The sequence below is a fragment of the Armigeres subalbatus genome, chromosome 2, assembly GCF_024139115.2.
Source record: "Armigeres subalbatus isolate Guangzhou_Male chromosome 2, GZ_Asu_2, whole genome shotgun sequence".
In the NCBI taxonomy this organism is placed as follows: Eukaryota; Metazoa; Arthropoda; class Insecta; order Diptera; family Culicidae; genus Armigeres; species Armigeres subalbatus.
In genome coordinates, this window is record NC_085140.1 from 74,925,073 (window position 1) to 74,952,927 (window position 27,855).

General features: G+C 41.8%; 1 protein-coding gene across 1 annotated transcript; it reads left to right on the top strand.

Moving 5' to 3' along the window:
- Positions 1-23,322: 23,322 nt before the first annotated feature.
- On the top strand, positions 23,323-24,947 carry LOC134209043 (uncharacterized). The gene is made up of 4 exons (XM_062685027.1): positions 23,323-23,918; positions 23,985-24,119; positions 24,195-24,356; positions 24,508-24,947. The coding sequence occupies exons 1-4, from the start codon at positions 23,609-23,611 to the stop codon at positions 24,945-24,947; spliced, it is 1,047 nt and encodes a 348-aa protein (XP_062541011.1). The 5' UTR covers positions 23,323-23,608.
- The last annotated feature ends 2,908 nt before the right edge of the window (positions 24,948-27,855 follow it).

Sequence of the window (27,855 nt, forward strand, 5' to 3'; positions counted from 1 at the left end):
TGATCTAAGGGGCACGCCAGAGTAAACGCGACGAGCGATGTGACGCGACGCGACTCACGTAAAAGAATAACAATCATAATCAACAGGCTGTCAAATTGCACTGACGCGTCGCGTTGCATCGCACGTCGCGTTTGCTCTCAATTGCCCATAAGGCTACTGTGACCGCTATCGATTATAGACACTATAGGTTCCATAGACGAGCGCAGGAACGGTTGGGTCATTTCGATTAAGTGTGTTTTTCCACTTTTTCACAGTGTAGCACGTGATTTTGACGTAACATGCTCTGTTGCTTGGGTTGCAATCGTGACGTCATGCTCGTTTAGTTACACTAACTGACAGTTCGTCTATGGAACCTATAGTGTCTATACTACCGATGCCATCGTTGCGATTGAACTACAATCACCAGGCATTCCCTTCGTCTTTTTTATATGAATTACTATTATAGAATTAGACCTGTGCACCGATTAAAATTTAACCGACGGCGGCGTGATAGATCATTTTTGGCCAGCGGTGGCGGCATGTTCCTCTAGGAATTCCTCCGTACAGATTCCCCCAAACACACGCGATGCGACTGTCTGTGAAATCACTTAGTTCTGGGGGAGCCTTAAGTTCCTCTAATAATTCTTCCGGAAGTTCCTCTAGGAATTCCTCCGGAAGTTCCTCTAGGGGCTGTCCACGAAACCACCGAAATTTCGCATTTTCAAACCCCCCCTCCCCCTAGTACATTTTCGTAGACTTTTTCAAATTCCGATTTTTCCTAGAGGTGTGCGCCATCGCCGCCAACACTTTTGCATTGGCGCGCCACTGTCTCATCTGACCTATAATTCTCCACGCCGGTTCGAATTTGTAAAGAGTAATTTGTAAAAAAATACGAGTTGAAATTCCGAGAATGTCGAGTCTACATTCCAATAAGTTTTTCGTGGAAATTTAATAGAATTTCCCGAATGATAACCTTTAAAGTTTCACGGTTATACTCTCCGTGAAAATTCCGAAGCTTTTCTTGAAAATTTCACGCAATATCCCGTTGAATAATCATTTACTTCTTAATTGCAAAAGTTTTCTCGTTAATATTCCGAGTAATTTTCCGTGAAAATTTAGAATTATTTCCCGAGGTAATTTTAGGTTTAAATGGACATTTCGAAATATTCCCCGTTGAATTTTGGAATGGTTTCCTACGATTTTTTTCCTACGTTTCCTACGCAAATTTGGAGCAATTTCCTGAGAAAATTAAAATTAAAATTTACAATCCAATGGACATTCCAAACTAATTTTCGGTAAGAATTATGGAAATTTTCAGTTGAACGATTGGTGAATTTCAGGTAAAAATCTATCTAGGTATCTATATATATAAAACTCAATGTTTGTATGTTTGTATGTATGTTCCAGCATAACTTCTGAACCCATTTACCGTTTTATTGGAACACACATTCTTTATCTTAAAGAGACGACGATAAGGGGTTAGGAATGCTCTTTGAAAAAGGGGAAGGTTGTGGGGGGAGGGGTATTGCTTAGTTATCGATCAACGCAGTGTAAATTCTGAACCCCTTGGCCGATTTCGACCAAATATGGAACGAAATTTCCTTATCTTAAGAAGGGGACGATAGGGGGTAAAGCATGCTCTTTGGAAAAGGGGGAGGGTATGGGGGGAGGGGTATTGCTTAGTTATCGATCAACGCAGTGTAAATTCTGAACCCCTTGGCCGATTTCGACCAAATTTGGAACACAAATTCTTTGTCATGAGGAGACGACGATAGTAGATTAAGGATGCTCTTTACAAAACAGGGAGGGTATACCCGATCAGGAATCCATAACAAAATTATAACTCAATTCTATCAATGGTTGTTATTTAAAACAACGTGTGTTATAATTAGATAATTCGATAAAAATGTGTCTGCGGCTAGTTTTATTTCATATCAAAATTATAACAACATTAGTTATGTATATTTACACAAAATAATGAATCGACTGCTTTGAGTGTGCTTACAGCGGCACACTAGGAGTTAACTTTCTGAAATCAGTATGGCGAAAGGCATCTAAGGTTCGATTTCTCAAAATTAAGCACTTCAATCGAAAAAATATTTGGTAGGCGTAGTAGCGGACGCCATCCCTCATAACCGGTACCAAATAGTTTTTCATGAAAAGTTCCTAATTTGGAGAAAACCAGCGTTAGATGACTTTCGCCACAAATTCTGGCGGTTAACTCTTGCTGGCTATTTGTGCATATACTATAGCGCCTGGATGTGGCTGCGGTGGGTAGAAAATCAGCCACTGCCAATAATTCATTGCCTACATTTTTGTTGATATTGAAAAAAGCGGAGGTAATCACCTCCAGTATAACTTGAATCTATGTTCGATATTAGCTAGTACAAAGTTAATTGCCTACATTATGGATGGAAATCCAGCGTTGTAGCGTACCACATTTTTATACGTAATGTAGGCAATTACCATGGAAGTAGATTTTTGTACCTCATAATCATATCAACGGTTGTTATAATGCTGAAATGAAGGTAACAACCTCTGATATAATTATGTTACGGCTAGAGGGAATTTTGATATAATTTTTGTTATTTTAACAACTAACCAGCCAATTTTATAACACATTTTGTTACATTATTTTTCTGAAATAAATAACTCCCCTTGTTATAATTTTGTTATGAATTCTTGATCGGGTAGGGGGGGAAAGGTATTGTTTAGCAATCGATCAACTCAATGTAAATCCTGAGCCTCATGACCGATTTGAACCAAATTTGTATCAAATATTGTCTGTCCTGAGGAAGCGATTTTAGTGGATGTGGTTAAGTAATTTTAAAAGGGGGAGGGTGTGGGAGAGGGGTATTGTTTAGTTATCGATCAATTCAGCATGACTTCTGAACCCATTTATCGATGTCCATTAAATTTGGAACCCATATTATCTGTCTAAGGAAGACTATATCAGACTTGGTAGGGGTGCCATAGCTAAATGAGAGAGAGGGTACATATATTCATTAAACGAACAGTTTAGTATACCTTTTTATCGCATAGGTCAATTCAAACCACACACGTAAACACGTAATCCCTATCCAAAGGAAACTATTATAGAGAGGCTGGAAGGGATTTTTGGAATGGGAGGGGGGGTATTGGGATTGGGTATTGTTGTTCATCGGAATAATGGACCGCCCAGTGAAAAGCAATGATTAATGTGTTTCCTTCTGAATGGTGGATGTGATTGCTTCTTTAAAAGTAGGCATTTGCCCGGAATAAGGCAATGGTGGATGTGATCCCTTCTTTAAAAATATGCGTTGCCCGGAAAATGGCATCGATGAATGTTTTTCAAACCCACAATCTTTTCTTCAAAATCAGTCAATGTTTCCAAGAGCCTTCTTTTATCAAATGATAAAGTAATAAACACAATTACCCTGTTGACCAATTGGTTTTATCATTTTCCAATTGTAAAAGAAAACTGCAAACCAAACTGGCAATTCCGAGCAAGGCCGGGTACATGAAGCTAGTATAGAAAAAAACCCAACTTAATTCACTGAGTGATGATACTGCCTTTCTCGCATTTAGCAAAGACACCAACCTTATATGGCGCTTATATAGTTCGATTCCATTTTCTTAATAACTTTTAAACGCAATGGTCGACCGTTATCAAATTCATTAGTGATCAACAAGGCTTTGTCCCCTGTCGAATGCAACTTGTTGCGAGAAAATCGGTTAAGAATTACTATATGAAAAAGTGGCTAATGTTTTTCGGTTTTCGTGTGCACACACACCTCCAGGACCTCCAGGAATTCCTCCGGAAGTTCCTCCAAGAATTCCTCCGGAAGTTCCTTCAGGAATTCCTCCGGAAGTTCCTTCAGGAATTCCTCCGGAAGTTCCTCCAGGAATTCCTCCAGAAGTTCCTCCAGGAATTCCTCCGGAAGTTCCTCCAGGAATTCCTCCGGAAGTTCCTCCAGAAATTCCTCCGGAAGTTCCTCCAGGAATTCCTCCGGAAGTTCCTCCAGGAATTCCTCCGGAAGTTCCTCCAGGAATTCCTCCGGAAGTTCCTCCAGGAATTCCTCCGGAAGTTCCTCCAGGAATTCCTCCGGAAGTTCCTCCACGAATTCCTCGGAAGTTCCTTCAGCAATTTCTCCGGAAGTTCCTCCTGAAATTCCCCGGGAAGTTCCTCCACGAATTCCTCGGAAGTTCCTCCAGGAATTCCTCCGGAAGTTCCTCCAGGAATTCCTCCGGAAGCTCCTCCAGGGTTCCTCCGGAAGTTCCTCCAGAGTTCCTCCGGAAGTTCCTCCAGGAATTCCTCCGGAAGTTCCTCCAGGAATTCCTCCGGAAGTTCCTCCAGGAATTCCTCCGGAAGTTCCTCCAGGAATTCCTCCGGAAGTTCCTCCAGGAATTCCTCCGGAAGTTCCTCCAGGAATTCCTCCGGAAGTTCCTCCAGGAATTCCTCCGGAAGTTCCCCCAGGAATTCCTCCGGAAGTTCCTCCAGGAATTCCTCCGGAAGTTCCCCCCGGAATTCCTCCGGAAGTTCCTCCAGGAATTCCTCCGGAAGTTCCTCCAGGAATTCCTCCGGAAGTTCCTCCAGGAATTCCTCCGGAAGTTCCTCCAGGAATTCCTCCGGAAGTTCCTCCAGGAATTCCTCCGGAAGTCCCTCCAGGAGTTTCTCCGGAAGTTCTGCTAGGAGTTTCTCCGGAATTTCCTCCAGAAGTTTCTCCGGAAGTTCCTCCAGGAATTTCTCCAGAAGTTCCCTCAAAAATTTATCTGGAAGTTTCCTCAGGAATTCCTCCGGAAGTTCCTCCAGGAATTCCTCCGGAAGTTCCTCCAGGAATTCCTCCGGAAGTTCCTCCAGGAATTCCTCCGGAAGCTCCTCCAGGAATTCCTCCGGAAGTTCCTCCAGGAATTCCTCCGGAAGTCCCTCCAGGAGTTCCTCCGGAAGTTCCTCCAGGAATTCCTCCGGAAGTCCCTCCAGGAGTTCCTCCGGAAGTTCTTCCAGGAATTCCTCTGGAAGTTCCTCCAGGTATTCCTCCGGAAGTTCCTCCAGGAATTCCTCCGGAAGTTCCTCCAGGAATTCCTCCGGAAGTTCCTCCAGGAATTCCTCCGGAAGTTCCTCCAGGAATTCCTCCGGAAGTTCCTCCAGGAATTCCTCCGGAAGTTCCTCCAGGAATTCCTCCGGAAGTTCCTCCAGGAATTCCTCCGGAAGTTCCTCCAGGAATTCCTCCGGAAGTTCCTCCAGGAATTCCTCTGGAAGTTCCTCCAGGAATTCCTCTGGAAGTTCCTCCAGGAATTCCTCTGGAAGTTCCTCCAGGAATTCCTCCGGAAGTTCCTCCAGGAATTCCTCCGGAAGTTCCTCCAGGAATTCCTCCGGAAGTTCCTCCAGGAATTCCTCCGGAAGTTCCTCCAGGAATTCCTCCGGAAGTTCCTCAGGAATTCCTCCGGAAGTTCCTCCAGGAATTCCTCAGGAAGTTCCTGAAGGAATTCCTCCGGAAGTTCCACTAAGAATTCCTTTGGAAGTTCCTCCAGGAATTCCTCCGGAAGTTCCTCCAGGAATTCCTCCGGAAGTTCCTCCAGGAATTCCTCCGGAAGTTCCTCCAGGAATTCCTCCGGAAGTTCCTCCAGGAATTCCTCTGGAAGTTCCTCCAAGAATTCCTCCGGAAGTTCCTCCAGGAATTCCTCCGGAAGTTCCTCCAGGAATTCCTCCGGAAGTTCCTCCAGGAATTGCTCCGGAAGTTCCTCCAGGAATTCCTCCGGAAGTTCCTCCAGGAATTCCTCCGGAAGTTCCTCCAGGAATTCCTCCGGAAGTTCCTCCAGGAATTCCTCCGGAAGTTCCTCCAGGAATTCCTCCGGAAGTTCCTCCAGGAATTCCTCTGGAAGTTCCTCCAGGAATTCCTCCGGAAGTTCCTCTAGGAATTCCTCCGGAAGTTCCTCTAGGAATTCCTCCGGAAGTTCCTCTAGGAATTCCTCCGGAAGTTCCTCTAGGAATTCCTCCGGAAGTTCCTCTAGGAATTCCTCCGGAAGTTCCTCCAGGAATTCCTCCGGAAGTTCCTCCAGGAATTCCTCCGGAAGTTCCTCCAGGAATTCCTCCGGAAGTTCCTCCAGGAATTCCTCCGGAAGTTCCTCCAGGAATTCCTCCGGAAGTTCCTCCAGGAATTCCTCCGGAAGTTCCTCCAGGAATTCCTCCGGAAGTTCCTCCAGGAATTCCTCCGGAAGTTCCTCTAGGAATTCTTCCGGAAGTTCCTCCAGGAATTCCTCCGGAAGTTCCTCCAGGAATTCCTCCGGAAGTTCCTCCAGGAATTCCTCCGGAAGTTCCTCCAGGAATTCCTCCGGAAGTTCCACTAGGAATTCCTCGGAAGTTCCTCCTGGAATTCCTCGGAAGTTCCTCCAGGAATTCCTCCGGAAGTTCCTCCAGGAATTCCTCCGGAAGTTCCTCCAGGAATTCCTCCGGAAGTTCCTCCAGGAATTCCTCCGGAAGTTCCTCCAGAAATTCCTCCGGAAGTTCCTCCAGGAATTCCTCCGGAAGTTCCTCCAGGAATTCCTCGGAAGTTCCTCCAGGAATTCCTCCGGAAGTTCCTCCAGGAATTCCTCCGGAAGTTCCTCCAGGAATTCCTCCGGAAGTTCCTCCAGGAATTCCTCCGGAAGTTCCTCCAGGAATTCCTCCGGAAGTTCCTCCAGGAATTCCTCCGGAAGTTCCTCCAGGAATTCCTCCGGAAGTTCCTCCAGGAATTCCTCCGGAAGTCCCTCCAGGAGTTCCTCCGGAAGTTCCTCCAGGAGTTCCTCCGGAAGTTCTTCCAGGAATTCCTCTGGAAGTTCCTCCAGGAATTGCTCCGGAAGTTCCTCCAGGAATTCCTCCGGAAGTTCCTCCAGGAATTCCTCCGGAATTTCCTCCAGGAATTCCTCCGGAAGTTCCTCCAGGAATTCCTCCGGAAGTTCCTCCAGGAATTCCTCCGGAAGTTCCTCCAGGAATTCCTCCGGAAGTTCCTCCAGGAATTCCTCCGGAAGTTCCTCCAGGAATTCCTCCGGAAGTTCCTCCAGGAATTCCTCCGGAAGTTCCTCCAGGAATTCCTCCGGAAGTTCCTCCAGGAATTCCTCCGGAAGTTCCTCCAGGAATTCCTCCGGAAGTTCCTCCAGGAATTCCTTCGGAAGTTCCTCCAGGAATTCCTTCGGAAGTTCCTCCAGGAATTCCTCCGGAAGTTCCTCCAGGAATTCCTCCGGAAGTTCCTCCAGGAATTCCTCCGGAAGTTCCTCCAGGAATTCCTCCGGAAGTTCCTCCAGGAATTCCTCCGGAAGTTCCTCCAGGAGTTCCTCCGGAAGTTCCTACAGGAGTTCCTCCGGAAGTTCCTCCAGGAGTTCCTCCGGAAGTTCCTCCAGGAATTCCTCCGGAAGTTCCTCCAGGAATTCCTCCGGAAGTTCCTCCAGGAATTCCTCCGGAAGTTCCTCCAGGAATTCCTCCGGAAGTTCCTCCAGGAATTCCTCCGGAAGTTCCTCCAGGAATTCCTCCGGAAGTACCTCCAGGAATTCCTGCAGAAGTTCCTCCAGGAATTCCTCCAGAAGTTCCTCCAGGAATTCCTCCGGAAGCTCCTCCAGGAATTCCTCCGGAAGTTCCTCCAAAAATTATTCCAGAAGTTCCTCCAAAAATTATTCCGGAAGTTGTAACAGAAATTCCTCTGGAAGTTCCTCCAGGAATTCCTTGGAAGTTCCTCCAGAAATTCCTTCTGAAGTTCCTTCTGAAGTCCAGAAATTCTTCCGGAAGTTCCTCCAGAAATTCCTCCGGAAGTTCCTCCAGAAATTCCTCCGGAAATTCCTCCAGAAATTCCTCCGGTAGATCCTCCAGAAATTTCTCCGGAAGTTCCTCCTGAAATTCCTCCGGAAGTTCCTCCAGAAATTCCTCCGGAATCTCCTCCAGAAATTCCTCCGGAAGTTCCTTCAGAAATTCTTCCGGTAGTTCCTTCAGAAATTCCTCCGGAAGTTCTCACAAAAATTATTTCGGAAGTTCCTCCAACAATTATTCCGGAAGTTGTAACAGAAATTCCTCCAGAAATTCCTCCGGAAGTTTCTCCAGGAATTCCTCCGGTAGATCCTCCAAAAATGTCTCCAGAAGTTCCTCCTGAAATTCCTCCGGAAGTTCCTCCAGAAATTCTTCCGGAAGTTCCTTCAGAAAATCCTCCGGAAATTCCTCCAAAAATTCTTCCGTAAATTCCTTCCCACAGCAATTCCTCCGGAACTTCTTCCAGCAATTCCTCCGGAGCTTCGCCCAGCAATTCCTCCGAAAGTTCCTTCAGGAAATTCTCCGGAAGTTCCCCCAGCAATTCCTCCGGAAATTCGTCCAGCAAGTGTTTTGTACTTTGAAGAAAATTCGGCTCTACATTCGTCTGGATGGAATGCTGGTTTGGTTTTCTGGTTTTCTTTCAATATGCCCCTTTCTAATCATTAAGAAATCAAAATTTTCTTTTTAAAGAAATTCAAATTTGTCATAAATAAATTAATAAGTAATAAAAAATTACAAAATTTTCACAAGTATCAATAACAAGCTATAACAAAATAAGAGAATTTCCATATTTTATATATACACAGTATACGAGAATGACAACAATCAATAGAATTGAAAAAAAAAAAATACATGAACAATAAACACTTTTGAAGAAGGAAAAATATGTTCAGTTTTATTGTTTTTTATATTTTCCGTAAAGAGTTTCTTATTTTTATTGCTCCTTATTAATTTTTCGTGTAAGGTTTTTAATTTTCCGTGGAAAATAATTATTTTGTGGAAAATTTTGTAATTCTTTATTGCATTTTTGGATATTTTGTTTTTTATGGAAAATTGTGATTTCTGAATGGAAAAATTCTTCTTCTATAATTGATAATATATTTTTGCTTCAGGGTAGAAGCAATAAATGAATATAAAAATTCCTTAAATTATGCAAAAACTGCACAAACAATTCAAAATATCCCACATTTTTAATTGTGTGCAAATTTTGCATAATTTAGAGAATTTTTATATTCACTTATTGCTTCTACCCTGATTTCTTTATTGAGAAATTTCTTTTCTATTTTTAGGGGTAGTTTTAAGTTTAGTCAAAAATTCAAGGTCCATCAATAGTTTATAACATTACCGGAGTTCTGCCAAATCCCACCGAGCGCCAACCAAAAATTTCCCAAACTGAAGCATTTGTTTACCAGAATATTGCTTTTCTCGCCGAAGAATAGACTACCGTGCAAATTTGTCGAAGTATCAAAACAAATGCTCACACGTCCAATTGTATAGAAATTAGCGAAAGCACAATCCAAACATCATTCTTGCACCTTATTTCACACCCCAAAAAGCTCTTTCTTGTAGTGGAGACGTCATCTTGTATGGAGAAACTGGTGGGAACATATTTTGGTGGGACAATATTTTTTGCATGGGAGTCGAACACGGCGCAAAATTCGCAATAAATTTATATTTAATTTACTAATCCCATAACTGAGGGTATCCTAAAACAAATTCACTGATGAATTAGTATGAAATAATTTCTGTTTTACTTCTACGAACAAAATATCACAAGTCTGCCAAAAAGCCGCTTGGTTCCGTTTTATCAGAACCCCGACCATATGTACTCTGACACAACGTGGAGTGGGGATATGAGTTAGTTTGATTACACACTACTTGCCCTCCGGTGTCTATGAAACCGTTCTTCATACAGTATTTATTATCATTTAAGTCAATTTCCATTATTTTTTATTCAATTGACTATATTTATATGTAGTGCCTTTTTTGATATGAGAACATTATAAAAGCGTTGAACGATTTCAGCTCTATCCAATTAAAGAAGTACTACCAAACATATTCTAACTCATGCTATTGTACCTATTCGATTTTAATGGGAATACTTCTTTCCTGATTCATATGAGTTTCCAAATTAATATTTTGTTTCCTATTGTTGATTTGTTTCTTTATGGCTTTACGGCAGTGTATAACTCAAGAGGTGTGAATATTAGGAATTTTCGTTATCCTTCACCTACACTCTGCGAAAAAAGCACAACCCACGAGGGTATAGGGTGAAGATTTAAAATCCAATCCAGATGACGACGCATCATCCCCGAAGCAATCAACGTTACGTCGTTCAAATCATATTTGCAAATTTGTTTCCCACGGTAAACACATAGGAAGTGAATTTAGAATTAACTTAGCTCCGGAGTTCGGTTTTGCTGATGGCGCTTGATGGTGCCATTTTCGCAAAGAGGGAGAGGCAAAATGCCGTAAATGTCAAATCTGATGGATAGACAATGACGGATTCCCTGATCTGGGGGGGTGATAATAAAATTGCTCCATGGGTTGGAGAGCGATATTCAACAAATTTGGATCAGATGGTGAACGGTTCACGGCAGAACATCATCCCTTAGTCTGGGTCGACAAGCAGATGATGACTTGTTTTTGAGGCAAACGGCCCTGATTGTTTTGCTCCATCGGTTCTCTGCTATTCACCAGGGTCCGATCCCGTGACACGCTGCTAATTGACTGTGCAGAAATTAACATACCGAGCTTGATTTCCGCTCGTCATTGTTGTTCATTAATTAGCTTTTTATGTTCGATCTGGCACTTGTCACGAGATACTTCTACCAGAGGACGACACCAAAATTCATTCGTCAAGTCCGAATTTCAAAGCATTGGTCCCAAGGAAATTCATTTATCATTCCGATGTTACACCGACAAACAAACTGCGACCCAGATCTACTGTATCGAAGGCCTTTTGGTGAAACTTTTTTTGTTCAGAATGTAGAAGATATTTTGTCGCTCAATTTTGTCGATACTGAACCGAAAGGATGATGGTACAATCCAACACACCACACCATCGCCCAGTGGGTGGGCTTCCTTGAAGTTGTCCACGCATTTTCCGCTCTTCGCAATCAGTGTTTGCCAGCCTCGAAGGGTGGAGAAAATTGATTATATCTTTAGGATGTCACTTTTCGTCCGAACGATAGAGATCGATATTGATGGCAATTTCAGAGCTTCAGGTACTTACAGCTAAACACACTCTAAAAGAATGCGATTAACTCCGATTCGGGATTGGAAAGTTTTCAATCAGATTTTTATTCATTAAGAAAGTAATATGTAAAGCTATGTAGAAGAATATGGAATGCACATTTAAAAATACATATTTTCTTCAATTAGAAGAGCAATATATTATTGGAAACTTTCTGGATCAATTGCATTCCTGCATTCTCAACATATTCGCTTTTTCAATTCAAGTCAAATAAGTTTTAAAATCTATATTTATCCATATTTCTGGCATTCACTTTAAGAATGAGTTCATAATCTCGACTGCTCCTAGAACCACAAATGTTATCCGGCAGATGTTTTTCAAATGCAAATGCTTATTGTCCTCCCAACTAATTTAGCGTACGCTGCACTAATCCATTTACAGAACGCTATCACGATTCCGCGGCGCAAGGTTTATGACCTTTATTATCTTGGCTTCCAGATTCCTTGCTTTTTCTTCTTCAAAAGCCCGAAGTTATGAGCTCATAAATCCGCAGCACGCTGCTTCTGTCTGCCGTTGGTGGTAGTGGAGGTGGTTCGCTCCACTTATGCCGTATCCAAGTGCAGGACTTTAAGCATGGCAGGGTAGGCGCTGCTTCTTCACTTGGCAAAAGTATCAAATGCAAAAATGTTCTTCCTATTGTGAGAGGTGGCACTCCGCAGCATGCACGTGAGACGCGCGATGATGAGTATCAGAGGCTTGTGCATGAAGGCTGTTTCATCTTGATAGCGTCGCTGGTTGGTCCATTGGAGACTGCCGGTCCGGAACGAACTCAGCCAAGAGTCGAGATTTCCAGGCGCACTCCAAAACAAAGGAACACTGAGCCTGGAAAGTTGCAATTAAGCGCTACCACCTAACCAGGAGAGGAAGCGTTTCCTGACGATGATCCACAGTGGAGGATTTTCAAACGAATGCGATAGAAAACGATAATAGTGAAAAAATATCTATCAATTTTGTATCTAATTGTCTTCCTTTGGTAAGCAGAGGCATGAAATATTAGGCTTTTGCGTTTGTTTAAACCTTGAGAAGCTGTTCTTATATTATATTTATTGAACGGCTACTCAGTCTTACAATTTAACAACGAGTTTATTATCTACCCTACGTTTCGACGTTCCCTGTGTGGAAACGTTGAGTAGATAATAATCTCATTGTGAATTTGTAAGACAGAGTAGCCGTTCAAACAACTTTTGATAGAAGACCTGGAGACCTGGTTATATATCTATCGACTCAGTTCGACGAACCGAGGTGATGTTTGTAAGTGTGTGTGTATTAGAGTGGGGTGTCATGCTCATTTTTTCAAATCAATGGTTTTTCGAAGCCATTCTGGGTCCTGAACAACTGTGGTTGCTTCCTCGCTTTCCGCATCGCGTTTGAAGTTTGTATGGAAATTAGTATGAGAGAGCGTATATTTTTGCATTTCTACTACTAGAGGTTTCAATTCATCGTAAACCAAGTGGCACATTGCGTTAAAGTATACCCCAAAGGATGCCGAAAAACTCGAAGATTGAGTGTTCAAACCATATGCAAAAAATCGTTTGTTCTGCCAGCACTGCCGAACTACGTAGACCAATAATTTAACTGAGTGTTATTTCAAAATAATTGATCTTATAGGGCTTTAGAGCTAAAGGGAGCTATCCGGAATCATTTCACAAAGAAAAAAATCCGATAAGAAGGAAGATGGGTTTTACCCTTCGATATCCATAGGTCGTCCGGTAGTGCTGGCAGAAACATTGATTTCTTGCATATGGTTTGATCAATTAATTTTCGAAACGTAATAACATTTTTTTTGTAGACCTTCCAGCCTTCCAGGTACGTACCTTCTTCGGCAAAGTCTTTCGGCATCTTCCAGACTATATGCTAACGTATTGAGTCACGTGATTGATGATAAATTGAAGCCGCAAAAAGCAAAAATGTTAAAAAGTACGTTTTCCCATACTAAATTTCGCACAGTGGATTGGGGTCCCAAAACGATTCAGAAAAACCTTGATCTAACTTGATCGGACCAAGTTTGAGTTTTTCCATACAACTGCGCCCCACTCTAGTGTGTATATGTGTATGTGTACAAATTTTGTAGACACACTTTTTGGAACTTAGCATTACCCGATTTACTCGCAACAAGTTACATTCGACGGGGAATGCGGTTGGCATCACGGAATCGAAATGCTATGAGAGGTGTGCGCCGCCGCCGGCAGTTATAGGACGCCGCCGCTGACATTTTTGCATCGGTGCTCCGCCGTTTAACATTTGTCACGCCGTTGATCTATAATACAGTTGATCTATAGATTCAGTCGATTTTCCGTGGAATTTCCTGATGGATCCCTACAACATCACGTTGAAACTCCAGAGAATCTTCATGAAGATGCCAATGATTTTCTTAAAAACTCCATACAATTTTTGCCTTTCTCGTGCAACCAAGTTGTACCGGAAGGCTATCATTTCACTCCAAAATCGAACTTTTGATAGAAGTCCCGGAGACCCATAGTGTTATATACCATTCGACTAATCTCGATGAGCTGAACAAATGTCTGTCTGTCCGTGTGTGCGTGTGTGTGTGTATGTGTGTGTATGTGTGTGCAGAAAAGCTATAAAAACATTAGCCAAATTTTCACATAGAAACTCTTAATCGATTTTCTTGCAACAAGTTGCATCCGACAGAGACTAAAACGCTGTTGATCACTATTGAATTTCATAATAATTGCAAATTGCTAAAAATAGATAATATTAAAATAGTGATGAGACATAGTCACATAGAACAATAATGTGTTATGAAAAATGCCTTGCATCTATGAATATTTTATCCGTGGCTTCCCATTAAGAGTTTCATCGTACTATAAAGATGCTCGTGTTGCACGCATTTAGGCGTAAGTATGCTCTTCGTTCAGTTTCATAGTACTATGTACATAGTACTAAATTGTCCGAAAGTCAAAATTCGATCATAGGAAATTCGAGAAACTTTTGGCAGCGCCATCTGTCGTCTACTAGTGTAAATTTTCTATCATAACATTAGACGGTGTAACTGTTTTGCCTTGTACATCATCGAGGTGTAAGCGTAATGGCTACATTTATTACCTTTTTACGCGAGAAAGGCGCCATCACCGCTAGGTGGATTAATCTGGGTTTTTATTGAAATTTCGAAAAACTAAGAAAAAACTCGTGTAAAATTGCAAAGGATTTCCCGCTGAAAATCAAAGAATTTATCGTTGAAATTGAATTTTTGAACGAAAAAGGGTCGTTTGGCAGAAAGCCATTTGGCCGAAGACCATAAGGCTGAAAGTTGTTCTGCCGAATATTTCGTTTAACCAAATAGACCATTTGGTAAAAGATTAAGTGGCCTAAAGTTATTTGGCCGAAAATGTCATTTGGTCGAACAATTCATTTACCTTAAAATAACGGTTTGTCGATTAGCTCAATTTACTGAATTACCTTTGGCCGAAATGGTCGTTTGGAAGAAAGCGCCATTTGGCCGGAAATGACATTCGGTCCATAGTGTCGTTCGGCTGAATTGGTCATTTTTGATATTTTCAAGACATTAACGAAAAATTATTTAGAATTTCACCGGAAAACAAGACCAACTTCCTCAGAAAATACTTAAAGTTTTTCCAGAATATTCATTTGGAAATTCTGAGATTTTCCACGGAAGCTACTTTGAAGATTCGAAAATTCTTTGGAATTATCAAGTGGAACTCATTGGATTTCCAAAGGGAATTGTTTGGAATTTCAGCGAAAAATTCTTCGGATTTTACATAAAAATCTAATCATAATATTCACGGGAAGGTGATCCAAATTTCTACAGGAAATATTCGGAATATTCCCAGAAAGTTCCTGTTGAGTTTCTGTTGAGTACATACTTCTCAAAATATGTGTTGGCTTTCTTAAACTAGATTTATTAAGACGACTAGTTTGGCATAGCCAACGTTAAAACAGAAAATTCTTCGGAATATCCGCGGAAGACTCCCTGAAATTTCCACGAGGAATTTCAACGGAAAATTGCTCGAAATTTTTAAGGATTTTTATTGGATTTGTACAGGAAATTCTTTGCATCAAAATTCGACTGGCGGAATGCACCAGATGGCTGAACTGGTTACCTACCTGGATACCTGGATACCTGGATACCTGGATACCTGGTTGGCTGCAGCGTCGATTCTCCTATACCTGGCGTATTGTAGAGCTCCATAATCGTCGGTTTTGGGTGATGTTCCTCCAGTTTCCCCGAAAGTTCAAGGTCCACAGGTCTGATTCCACTGCGTGCAGCCAGCGTGTCCGTAGCCTTTCACGAAGTCGCTGGCCCCTATCTGGTTCTCTGTTGAATATTGTTTTCGCTATTCTTTCTTCCGACATTCGCACTAAGTGACCATCCCACTGAAGTCTGCCGTATTTTATACGATTCACAATATTTTCTTCATTGTATACTTGATACAGCTCATGATTCATGCATCTGCGCCACACACCATTTTCTATAAGAAAATTATTTTGAGCTTTTTAGTGGAATGTCTTCACTTGTCATAAGACGAGTTTATACCATCCCATTGAATTCCACCACTTAATTGTATCTTGACAACTGTCAACTGTCAATCATCACAGCCGATAAATTGTTTTTTAAGTTATATGCATTATGTATAGTTTATAGTAAACCTACCTAATGTTAATGTTATGTAATTGATTGATTCATAGAACTTCCTTCACAGAGCATAGCTCACTGGAAGTTGCAACATTGTTTTATAATGTCAATATTACAGTTGAAAAGATGAGAAGGTTTTATGCCTGTGGGAGAAGTGACCTCAAATTAGTTACACTCCCATGGGCTTTTCCCTACTCCTTGAGGAAAACAGAAATAAAACAAATAAATAAATAAAAAAAAAAAAATAAAAAACTCGTCTTATGACAAGTGACCATTTTCTAGTTTCCCTCCGAGGATTGTACTTTGTCTTGGTAGAGTTAATGGTTAAGCCTATCCCCACCGTCTCCCTCTTCAGTGGGGCTTTTGTCCTCCACTACTGCTCTGCGATCGATTCCAATAAGGTCGATGTCGTCCGCAAAGCCCAGGAGCATATGCGACTGTGTAATGATAGTGCCGTTCCTCTGCACGCCAGATCTCCTAATACCGCCTTCCAGTGTAATGTTGAACAATAAATTCAAAAGTGCATCACCCTGCTTCAATCCGTCTAAGGTCACAAACGAGGTTGACACTTTGTCTGCAATCACAATACTTGGTTTCGAGCCATCCAGCGATGCACGTATCAGTCTAATCAGTTTCGCCGGAAAACCATGTTCGGACATTATCTGCCACGGGTTAGGGACAAAAGGTCGAAAGACAAAAAGTCGAAAGGACAAAAGGTCGAAAGACAAAACGTCGAAAGACAAAAGGTCGAAGGGACAAAAGGTCGAAAAGGACAATAGGTCGAAAGGGACAAAAGGTCGAAAGGACAAAAGGTCGAAAGGACAAAACGTCGAACGGGACAAAAGGTCGAAAAAAATATCAATAAGATCAAAAAGACGAAAGGGACAAAAGGTCGAAATAGACAAGAAACTGAAACGGAAAGAATCAATCTCGCAACAGAGTTGGCCTACACAGTTGGCAAAAAATCTGCTGTTTTATTTTTTACAATTTTTAACAATTAGATAAAATTCATTCAGTGAGTACAACTAATAGATGGATGTTTGAGTTTTCTAAATGTCACTTTGATTTGGCGCACGCCGCACATCAAATGCACTGGCGTGTATTACACGCAGGTGTATTTTTAATGCACGCGTCTGCATGGCTGTGGCGTGCACTATTTTGACAGATCGAAGTAACATTCAGAAAACCTAGCATCAATCTATTATTTACACTCATTGAATGAATTTTATTTGATTGTTAAAAATGGTGAAAAATTAAAGAGCAATTTTTTTGCAAACTGTATAGGACAACTCTGTCTTGTGCAATACAGATTTTATTTTAACAATCTTTGTTATCGCTAATAGGATTATCTAGATATTCATAGAATTGTTTCATAGTCATTACTCCTTCTTTGAAAATGGATCATTCTTCAACTTTGATTAATGTGATGAGTGTGTAATTTCTGTTTGTAGTTAAATGCATTTCACAAATTTATTTGGAATGCACAAAACTTGTTATCAGCTTGTTCTTGATCGATCTTTTGCCCTTTCGACCTTTTTGTCCTTTTTGACCTTTTGTCCCTTTCGGCCTTTAGTCTTTTACGACCTTTTGTTCCTTTCGACCTTTTGTTCTTTCGACCTTCTGTCCCTTTCGACGTTTTGTCCTTTCGACCTTCTGTCTTTCGACCTTTTGTCTTTCGACCTTTTGTCCTTTCGACCTTTTGTCTTTCGACCTTTTGTCATAGATTCATCTGCCACAGCTCATTTCTCTTCACTGAATCGTACGCTGCTTTGAAATCAATGAACAGATGGTGAGTCCCGAAATTTATCAAGGATCATCCGCAGGCCAAATATCTGATCCGTCGTTGATCGGCCCTCACAAAAACCTGCCTGGTATTCGCCGACGAAGGATTCCTCAAGCGGTCTCAGTCTGTTAAACGGGATACCCGACGGGATTTTGTAAGCCGAGTTCAGAATGGTGATCCCTCTGTAATTGGCACACTCTAGTCTGTGCCCTTTCTTATAGATTGGGCATATGATGCCATCCATTCTTTGCCGGGTCTGTTGCCGTTGAATCAATCCGTTTGCTCTACTTTTGCCTTTCTTGGTAACTGTAGAATCTTCGTTATTTGGCCGAAAAAGCCGTTTGGCCTAACAAGTCTTCTGGCCAAAACGATCGTTTGGCCACAAAAGTCATTAGGCGAAATGCCTTTTAGTCATTTGGCTGAAAATGTTTCTTGGCTAACGGCCACATGTCAATTACTGAATGAATAATATGGTCAAAAAGGCAACTCGTTTGGCGGGATGGCCTTTTTGTCATATGACAATTGTACAAAATTCCGTAATCTTTCTACTTTCAAAGTCTATACTAGCCTTTAAGCCAGAAGAAAAATAGTCAAATTCCATTTGACCGAGCCGAACTGAACGTTCATCTGAAACTGTTATCAGGTCGCAAATTGTTCAACCAAAAATGTAGTTTGGCCGAAAGCGACATACAGCCGAAAGGAACATTCGGCTGAACTGGTAATTTTGATGAAAAAGTTGAGTCAAGTACGAGACACTGAAGAGGACCTTACTGTTAAGGTCAAAACACGTATCTATCAAGGTACAATTAAGTGGTGGAATTGAATGGGATTGTACAAACTCGTCTTATGACAAGTGAAGACATACCACTGAAAAGCTCAAAATATTTTTTTCACTGAAAAAGTTGTTTGCTCTAACAGGTCATTAGACTGAAAATGCCGTTCGGTTTTTTGCTATACAGGTTTGAAAATAAGTATTTTATTTCAATAAAGTGTATTATGGTCATAATGGTATGTTGGCCAAAATTTCTGAGGCAATAGTCCTATTTGGCCAATTTTTGATAAGAAACAATGGGACAGGATTCTGTGTCGAATGTAATTTGTTGCGAGCAAATCGGTTATGGTTTTTTTCTTTTTACGCGATTTTTCGTATAAATTTGTATTTTGGCCAAAACTTTCTTTTCCCATGGTTCGATCTGGCCAACTTTCAATAGAAAACAAAAAGACAGGATTCTGCGTCGAATGCAACTTGTTGCGAGCAAATCAGTTGAATATAAATGTCTGAAAAATTAGTGAATTTTTTTTCGCGATTTTCTTCAAAACAATGGTATTTTGGTCATATTTTCCGAGCCCATAATCTGATCTGACCAATTTTCAATAAGATACAATGGGATAGGACTCTGCGTCGAATGCAACTTGTTGCGAACAAATCGGTTAACATTAAATGCCTGAAAAATGAGTGACATTTTTTACGCGATTTTTTTCGTATAAAACTGTATTTTGGCCACTTTCGATCCCATAGATATGGCAAATTTTCAAGAGAAAACAAAAAAAAATCGAAATATTCACCTATTCTGTGCATTGGATCGAACGCTGAAATAAATTCCAAATATGTTACGTCACTTCCTGATTTTAGTTCAATGTGCTGAGATGGAAGAAGATCCGTCTCACCATTTCCTGAGCGTCCTATTTGTTCTCTAACATGGTTGTAAATCCGCCAACAGATTCTGATCAAGAGATCACACACATGTTAATTATTTGTTGGGCATCTAGTTTTTCTTGTTTGTGATAATACACGAACAAAACAAAACGATTGTTTATCCTGGCGAAGGATGAATAATTAAACAAGATAAGGAAATGCTAATATTCGAAAGAGGTAGAATAGAAGTTCTATGTTTCTGATTACCCTACCCAACTAACAAAACTTCCTTCCCGTAGTAATTGTGGAGATGCAGAGGTTTTCTCGGTCTCTAGTAGCAACAATTACCGCACACTACTTTCCCTTCCATTCCCAACTGACTGTAAGGACTTGGCCGGCGCCGTTATTGATCAACATGTGCGAGCTGCTGAAACGTGCACTTCGAGTATAGATGGTAAACCCCAACCACTATTCACTTGGATCGAAGTGCAATTTGCACCAGCTCTGATCAATCACGGAGTAGCAACCATTGATATGTACAGTCAGTCTAAGTCTAAGCTAAGCTAAGCAAATTCCGGTCACTTGATTTTGATTTTCTTCCTTTTTCCGACTGGTTAGCGAACTTGGTCAAATTGACCATCTCGATGCCCTTCTTACGGAGCCATGTGTCCAAAACTCGAATTCCAATATCACTTCCAATTTGCGATACATCGGAAACAACAAATGTTCTATGTCTGAAACTTGATTATGCATATGTACAACATGTGATAGATTTAGTTCGGAAAAGGTATTGGAGGGTAACCGCCCCTTCGGTGAAGGGGCGGTTACCCTCCAAAACCTTTTCCGAACTAAATCTATCACATGTTGTACATATGCATAATCAAGTTTCAGACATAGTAATTAATTTCCACACCGGGTGGCTTAATACCTGGCATATAGGCAATTAACTTTGAATGTGCTGAACAAATGTTCAACAAACAAACAAAAATCTAGGGAAAAGGGCAAGAAAAGTGACCAACACTTTTTTGTAAGCTTATTCAACATAGTTCGATCCGGCCAATTTTCAATAGGAAATAATGGGATTTCCCGTCGAATGCAACTTGTTGCAAGTAAATCGGTTAAGAGTAACTGCAGAAAAATTAGCTAGACCATTTTACTATTAAAAAAAAGAATTTTGGCCATAACTTCCAAGCCCATAGTCCGATCTGGCCAATTTTCAATAGGAAACAATGGGACAAGATTCCCCGTCGAATGCAACTTGTTTGAAGTAAATCGGTTAAGGGTAAGTACAAAAAACTCGTCGAACAGAGTCGATTGGTATATATGTAACACTATGGGTCTCCGGGCCTCCGATAGAAAGTTTGGTTTTGGAGCGAATATATAGTCTTTACTCGCACATTGCAGTTAAATGACTTGCAGTTATCGAGCGTGTACAAAAATTTTTTCTTAGAAATCCATTTTTCTCGATACGGAGGCGGCGGACAATTGTCATTTTTGTTGATTCAGCTTTGCTGCGTCACAGCATGCGTGAAAAAATAAAAATGACAGTTGTGCGTTGCTTCCGTATCGAGTGGTGTGCCCCCGAAAACGCGATTCTGTCAGGAGTGACCTTAAACATTCCGAGCAATTATCCGTTGAAATACAAAGTTTTTATTATTAAAATCTACATTTCGAACAACTTTAAAAAAAACTTTTATTATTAGAATCTACATTTCGAACAACCTTCTGCGGAAATTTTAACGAATTTCCTTTGAAATTCCGGAGAATTTCTTGTAAAAATTTCAGAGAATTTCCCTTGAAAACTCCATATAGTCTCCCGCGGATATTCTGAAGCATTTTATGTTTTAACGATGGCCATACCAAATTGGCCGTCTCAATTATTCTAGTTAGACTGAGCAAGCCAGCGTTAAAATGCACATTCTACTAGCCGCACTCTTCTACAATTATTAAGAATTTGCTGTGTAAATTTCGAAAAACATTTCACAGAAACTCAACAGGAACATTCCGTGGATATTCCGAACATCTTCCTGTAGAAATTTGACAATTTTTCCAAAGAGCTTCTGTTGGTAATTCCAAGAAAAATCTCGAAACTTTAAAATAGTTCCCGTGGAAAATTCGAAATAATTTCCAAATGAATATTTTGAAAAAACTTTAAGAATTTTTGAAGAAGGTCATCAGATTTTTCAGGCAAAATTCGAAAGATTCTTTTGTTAATTTTATGAAAATATTCCGAGACAAGCAAAAAGCCAGCTAAAATGGCGCGAAGTACGCGAGTACTTTGAAAATTGGATTCCGTCAGGAGTGTCCTTAAGGTCACTCCTGACAGAATCGCGTTTTCGGGGGCACACCACTCGATACGGAAGCAACGCACAACTGTCATTTTTATTTTTTCACGCATGCTGCGTCGCAGCAAAGCTGAATCAACAAAAATGACAATTGTCCGCCGCCTCCGTATCGAGTGGTGTGCCCCCGAAAACGCGAGCACTTTGAAACTGTCAGGATTCTTTCAGGAGTGACCTTAAGGTTGTGAGTTTGATGCAGTCATGATGAAGGTTGTCTTTTTGGTGCAAGATCAACCACACTGTAAAATCTTCGGAAAACTACCGGAATTCGTCACATCAATAAAAAGAAAACATCGAAGATGAGAAATCGATTAATGCAGAAATATTGGAATCATTCAACTTTTTTTTTCATTAGAGTGATTTTTTATTGTTGTATAAGTTTTTTCAGTCTATAAAAGAACAATTCTTCCTTATAACACGACTTTATATCCATTTAGATCTACGCTCTCCGATCTCAACAATAAGACTAGAAAATGCCTATTTGTTAAGTTACAAGAGACCGAGTTATGTTTAACAGTGAAAACTAATCATCTGGACTTGTAAGGAAATTCTACTAAAAATAATTTGATCAACTGTTTATGTTGAATAATATCCCATTTCTATTCTGGAAAGGTTTAAAAAGGAATTATCGTTTGTACTCTCATTGGATGGTTTTTGGAGCATACAAGTATGGGAGCAATTATTTACGTATACAGTCACATTTATTGTTTTTTGCCTTTCCGTATACAAAGTATACGTAAAGGCTATATGTTCACTCCAAAAACAAACTTTTTATAGAAGGCTCGGAGACCCATAGTGCTATATACCGATCGACTCAGCTCGACGAATCGAGGTGATGTCTGTGTGTGTGTATGTGTGTGCGTGTGTATGTGTGTGTATGTGCGCAAAAAATCTAGCCCACTTTTCAGGCACTTACACTTAACCGATTTGCTCGCAACAAGTTGCATTCGACGCAGAATCCTGTCTCATTGTTTCCTATTGCAAATTGGCCGGATCGAACTATGGGCTCAGAAGTTATGGTCAAAATACTTTTTCTCATAAAAAAGCGCGTAAAAATTTATAACTCACTTTTTAGCACTTACCCTCAACCAATCTCCTCGCAACAGGTTGCATTCGACGCAAAAACATGTCCCATTGTTTCCTATTGAAAATTGGCCAGGTCGGACTATGGGCTCGGTAGATATGCCCAAAAAACTTTTTTTCATACCAAAAGTGCGTAGAAATTACTCACTCGAAAAAAAACGAGAAAGGCACCATCACCGCTAGGTGGATTAATCTGGGTTTTTTTTTATTCTTGAAACGAATGCCTTTGTCCGTTAGAACCAACAGCAGCTTAAGGACAAGCATTTCAGAGTCCAATAATGGCAGTCAAAATGGAATCGCTCCCCTTCACCACCCCTTGCCCTTTTTTACACTACGCATACATGCAAAAATTTCACTGCAAGATCGAGTAACAAAATTAAGTCTCAATTTGAGCGACTTACCTACTATAAATCTGCATTATGTATTATATTTGAACTTCATAGATGTTACATCTTTGATAATAACACCAATTTCTCCCGATCGAATTATTATTTCGTCTGATTAGTGCGAATTGAAATGATGTTATCAATTCACCATCACTCCATCGCTGCAACCTCCCGCACGAAAGGGCAAAAGAAAATCATTAATTTGGACCACTATCACTATTCTGATGACAATGAGAATAAAAATTCAGCAAGCGCATGCTTCTAGGCTATCAATCACTTCCAAAATTCACTTGATTTATGCTGTAATTAAATCAATTAGTGCCTATTTATTTTCTTCACTGCCAAAACTGAAATTAAATTTTCATTTTTAGCTTCACTGCCTGTGATCGCTTAAAAGACTTAATCATGCTAGATCTGTTAAGTTTGGGACGAATATGCAAGTATAGCCAGTCTCCCGTTTTGTTGCAATAGTGTTGGTAAAATGGGTCATGTTTCAGTGAGGGCAGATTTGCTCCAAATAATTTCATTTAAAATATCCTAACATCATAGGAAAAAGCTTTATACATCAACAATATTGAATTTCAAAATACATTGATCATCGAAAATATACGTAAATGCTATAAACAGCTAAGAAAACGCGTTTTGATTCTGAATATTTTCATATTTTTTGCCATCAAATTATTACAAACCAGAGTCCTGGCCACCCTGCCACGCTCGTTTCAATCAGTCAAAAGTGTAAACAAAACAAAAGTGGAAAAGTACTGCAGTCAGTAAAATGGGTCGTCCGTGCAAAAGACGTGCAGCTGCCCGGCAGCGTGAGGCACAGAAGAAAATCAAGGTGAATATCGATGATCCACTAGCCTGGACCTTTCAGGATCCGTGGAGGACCGTCCAAGAGGTATATCAATCAAATTCAGTAGTGCAGGATGTCACACAACCGACAGCACCGATCGCTGTGCCGGAGAATGTTTTTCCGCTGCCTCCGGAGCCATCACCATTGCCAGAAATACCGATGCCTGAAACGGATATCCAGCCGAGCCCCGCAGTTCGTCCAATGCTGCTGAATGAATCGCTGATGCTGTCAGGTAAGCACATCAGATCAGATTTTAATAATGGTAAGTGCATAATGTGTTTTCTTTTCAAATGTACAGATTCCTGTTTTTCGTCATCCACACCTGCACCGCTTTCCGCTCTTCCGTTAGATCCAATGGCATTGCGACAGGAGTTAGATGGGCCATCATTAGGAGTATTCCCGGTATTGGGAGAGGAACGACCGGTTTCATTTGGTAAGATTTAATTTTAGTTGCGCGTTTCACTTTAAAATCATACCAAGTGGTACGTGTTTCTTTATCAATTCTCAGAACCCCGATTTGAATCATCTGCGCGGCCACAGGATTATATCCCACATTCGACGGACACGTCGGCCACAGGATTGCATACCACATTCGACGGACACGACAGTAGCACTACCCAGGAATTAACTGTTGGCTCCATGCCAGTATTAGGACCCCTAAGTACATTTGGTAGGCTTTATTTTTTGTCAATATGAATTTCAATCTGTATAGAAAAATGCTTATATTTATGATCTATATTGAAACACATTTTACTAAACATATTTCGCGTTACGTAATATTTAAATAATTTTTAATATCATTCATAACTACTTTCCTGTAGGTTGTGCGAGTGGAACGGACCATTCAACTGTTGGAACGCATAAAACATCACCACAGAATATCAATCTGGTTCGTTCAAGTACCCTAATAGTGGAAATTCCTGGTCTACCTGCGGGGAAAGTGTGCAACACAGGTCTAGACTGCTACTGTTCTGCATGTCTGAAATGGGATACCGTGGCCACCAAACCAGCATATAGCACGACCATCGAACGTATGTCGGTTGAGGAATCAAGTGAGGCCGTATCGATGAAGAAGGTTTACGGTACGCTTCGCAATATGAAAGCCACTTGTCGATTTATCAACAAATCGAAATGCACATTGCGTCCTGGAAAAATAGTGCTACGAAAGGTGTCCAAACATATTTCAGTAAAGAGGTATAGAATAAGGAACGTTAGGGTAAGTGTGCCAGTGGTGGATGTACTATTATTAATAATTATTTAAATAAAGTTAATAAAGACATGATGTAGTGAAAGCGTTCTACTTCGGTAACATTGTTTAAAAAGCTAAAAGTGTTATTATATTTCTAATCAGTTTTGCCACAAGTACCATAGCTGTTCGATCCCTCCCCAGGCCATCTGCGAGTTGTGGCGCCTGCCTAGGATGTGGTGGGGTTTGACAGTGGGCCCTGTTAAACCTCTATAAAAAGCTGCATGTATCCGCAAGTAGGCTCCGCCAAAGCGACCGTGTGCCGCTCAAAGCGCACAAGCCCAAGTCCTGGTGTTAGGTGGGACACTAAACAGCCCTGACACGACGGCCCTCCGACGAGACAGGAGGTTTGCGCAGGCCCAATAAGCCGCCTTTAAAAACAACCATTACGAACAACATAGAAGATAATACGACTCGTTACAATCGGCAACGACCTAGGCGACGAATAAAGGATCACGATTGGAAGCTTGGAACATGGAACTGCAAGTCGCTAGGCTTCGCAGGTTGCGACAGGATAATCTACGATGAATTACATCCCCGCAACTTCGATGTCGTAGCGCTGCAGGAAATCTGCTGGACAGGACAGAAAGTGTGGAAAAGTGGGCATCGAGCGGCTACCTTCTACCAAAGCTGTGGTACCACCAACGAGCTGGGAACCGGCTTCATAGTGCTGGGAAAGATGCGCCAACGCGTGATTGGGTGGCAGCCAATCAACGCAAGGATGTGCAAGCTGAGGATAAAAGGCCGTTTCTTCAACTATAGCATCATCAACGTGCACTGCCCACACGAAGGGAGATCCAACGACGAGAAAGAAGCGTTCCATGCGCAGCCTCCCGCGGAATGGTAGTCCGAAGCACTTTCTTCCCCCGTAAGAATATCCACAAGGCCACATGGAAATCACCTAATCAAGTAACGGAAAACCAAATCGACCACGTTCTAATCGACGGTAAATTCTTCTCCGACATCACGAACGTACGCACTTACCGCAGTGCGAATATTGAATCCGACCACTACCTCGTCGCAGTATGTCTGCGCTCAAAACTCTCGACGGTGATCAACACGCGTCGGAGTCGTCCGCCGCGGCTAAACAGAGCAGCTAGGCGCAGCATCTCTTGAAGATGGCTGGAGAGATATTCGATCCGACATTGGAAGCACCGCAACCGCTGCACTAGACACGGTGCTCCCGGATCAGAGAAACGACTGGTGTGTCCCATCTACAAAAAGGGCGATAAGCTGGATTGTAGCAACTACCGCGCAATCACATTGCTGAACGCCGCCTACAAGGTACTCTCCCAAATTTTATGCCGTCGACTAACACCAATTGCAAGAGAGTTCGTGGGGCAGTACCAGGCGGGATTTATGGGTGAACGCTCTACCACAGACCAGGTGTTCGCCATACGTCAGGTATTGCAGAAATGCCGCGAATACAACGTGCCCACACATCATCTATTTATCGACTTCAAAGCCGCATATGATACAATCGATCGGGACCAGCTATGGCAGCTAATGCACGAAAACGGATTTCCGGATAAACTGATACGGTTGATCAAGGCGACGATGGATCGGGTGATGTGCGTAGCTCGAGTTTCAGGGGCATTCTCGAGTCCCTTCGAAACGCGTAGAGGGTTACGGCAAGGAGATGGTCTCTCGTGTCTGCTATTCAACATCGCTTTGGAGGGAGTAATACGAAGAGCAGGGATTGACACGAGTGGTACGATTTTCACGAAGTCCGTCCAGCTATTTGGTTTCGCCGACGACATTGATATCATGGCACGTAACTTTGAGAGGATGGAGGAAGCCTACATCAGACTGAAAAGCGAAGCTCAACGGATTGGACTAGTCATCAACACGTCGAAGACGAAGTACATGATAGGAAGAGGCTCAAGAGAGGTCAATGTGAGCCACCCACCACGAGTTTCTATCGGTGGTGACGAAATCGAGGTGGTTGAAGAATTCGTGTACTTGGGCTCACTGGTGACCGCCGATAACGATACCAGCAGAGAAATTCGGAGACGCATAGTGGCTGGAAATCGTACGTACTTTGGACTCCGCAAGACGCTCCGATCGAATAGAGTTCGCCGCCGTACCAAACTGACTATCTACAAAACGCTTACAAGGCCGGTAGTTCTCTACGGACACGAGACCTGGACGATGCTCGTGGAGGACCAACGCGCACTGGGAGTTTTCGAAAGGAAAGTGTTGCGTACCATCTATGGTGGGGTGCAGATGGCGGACGGTACGTGGAGGAGGCGAACGAACCACGAATTGTTGGGACCATCAGCTGTTGGGAGAACCATCCATCGTTCACACCGCGAAAATCGGAAGACTGCGGTGGGCCGGGCACGTAGCCAGAATGTCGGACAGTAATCCGGTGAAAATGGTTCTCGACAACGATCCGACGGGAACAAGAAGGCGAGGTGCACAGCGGGCAAGGTGGATCGATCAGGTGGAGGACGACTTGCGGACCCTCCGCAGACTGCGTGGTTGGCGAAGTGCAGCCTTGAACCGAGCTGAATGGAGAAGTCTTTTATGTGCAGCACAGGCCACTCCGGCCTTAGTCTGATGATAAATAAAATAAACCATAGCTGTTCAAATACTAATTTCGGTGTGAAGTCTACTAATGTTCAACCGTGTAAGACGAGTTTAGCACTTTTCATTTAATTCCACTACGTTTTGTTATCTTTGCAGATACGTATTTCGACCGCAACCGTGTGGTCGTTTTCAGTGTCTCGTACTTGACCCGACTTGAAGTCGAGTCAAATACGAGGCTCTGAAGACGACCACACAGTTGCGGTCGAAATCCGTATCTGCAAAGATAACAAAACGTAGTGGAATTAAATGGAGAGTACACGCGATTCTTTTTTTACACGGATTTTTTTACACGGCTTTTTTTACACGGATTCTCGAAATAACACGGATTTTT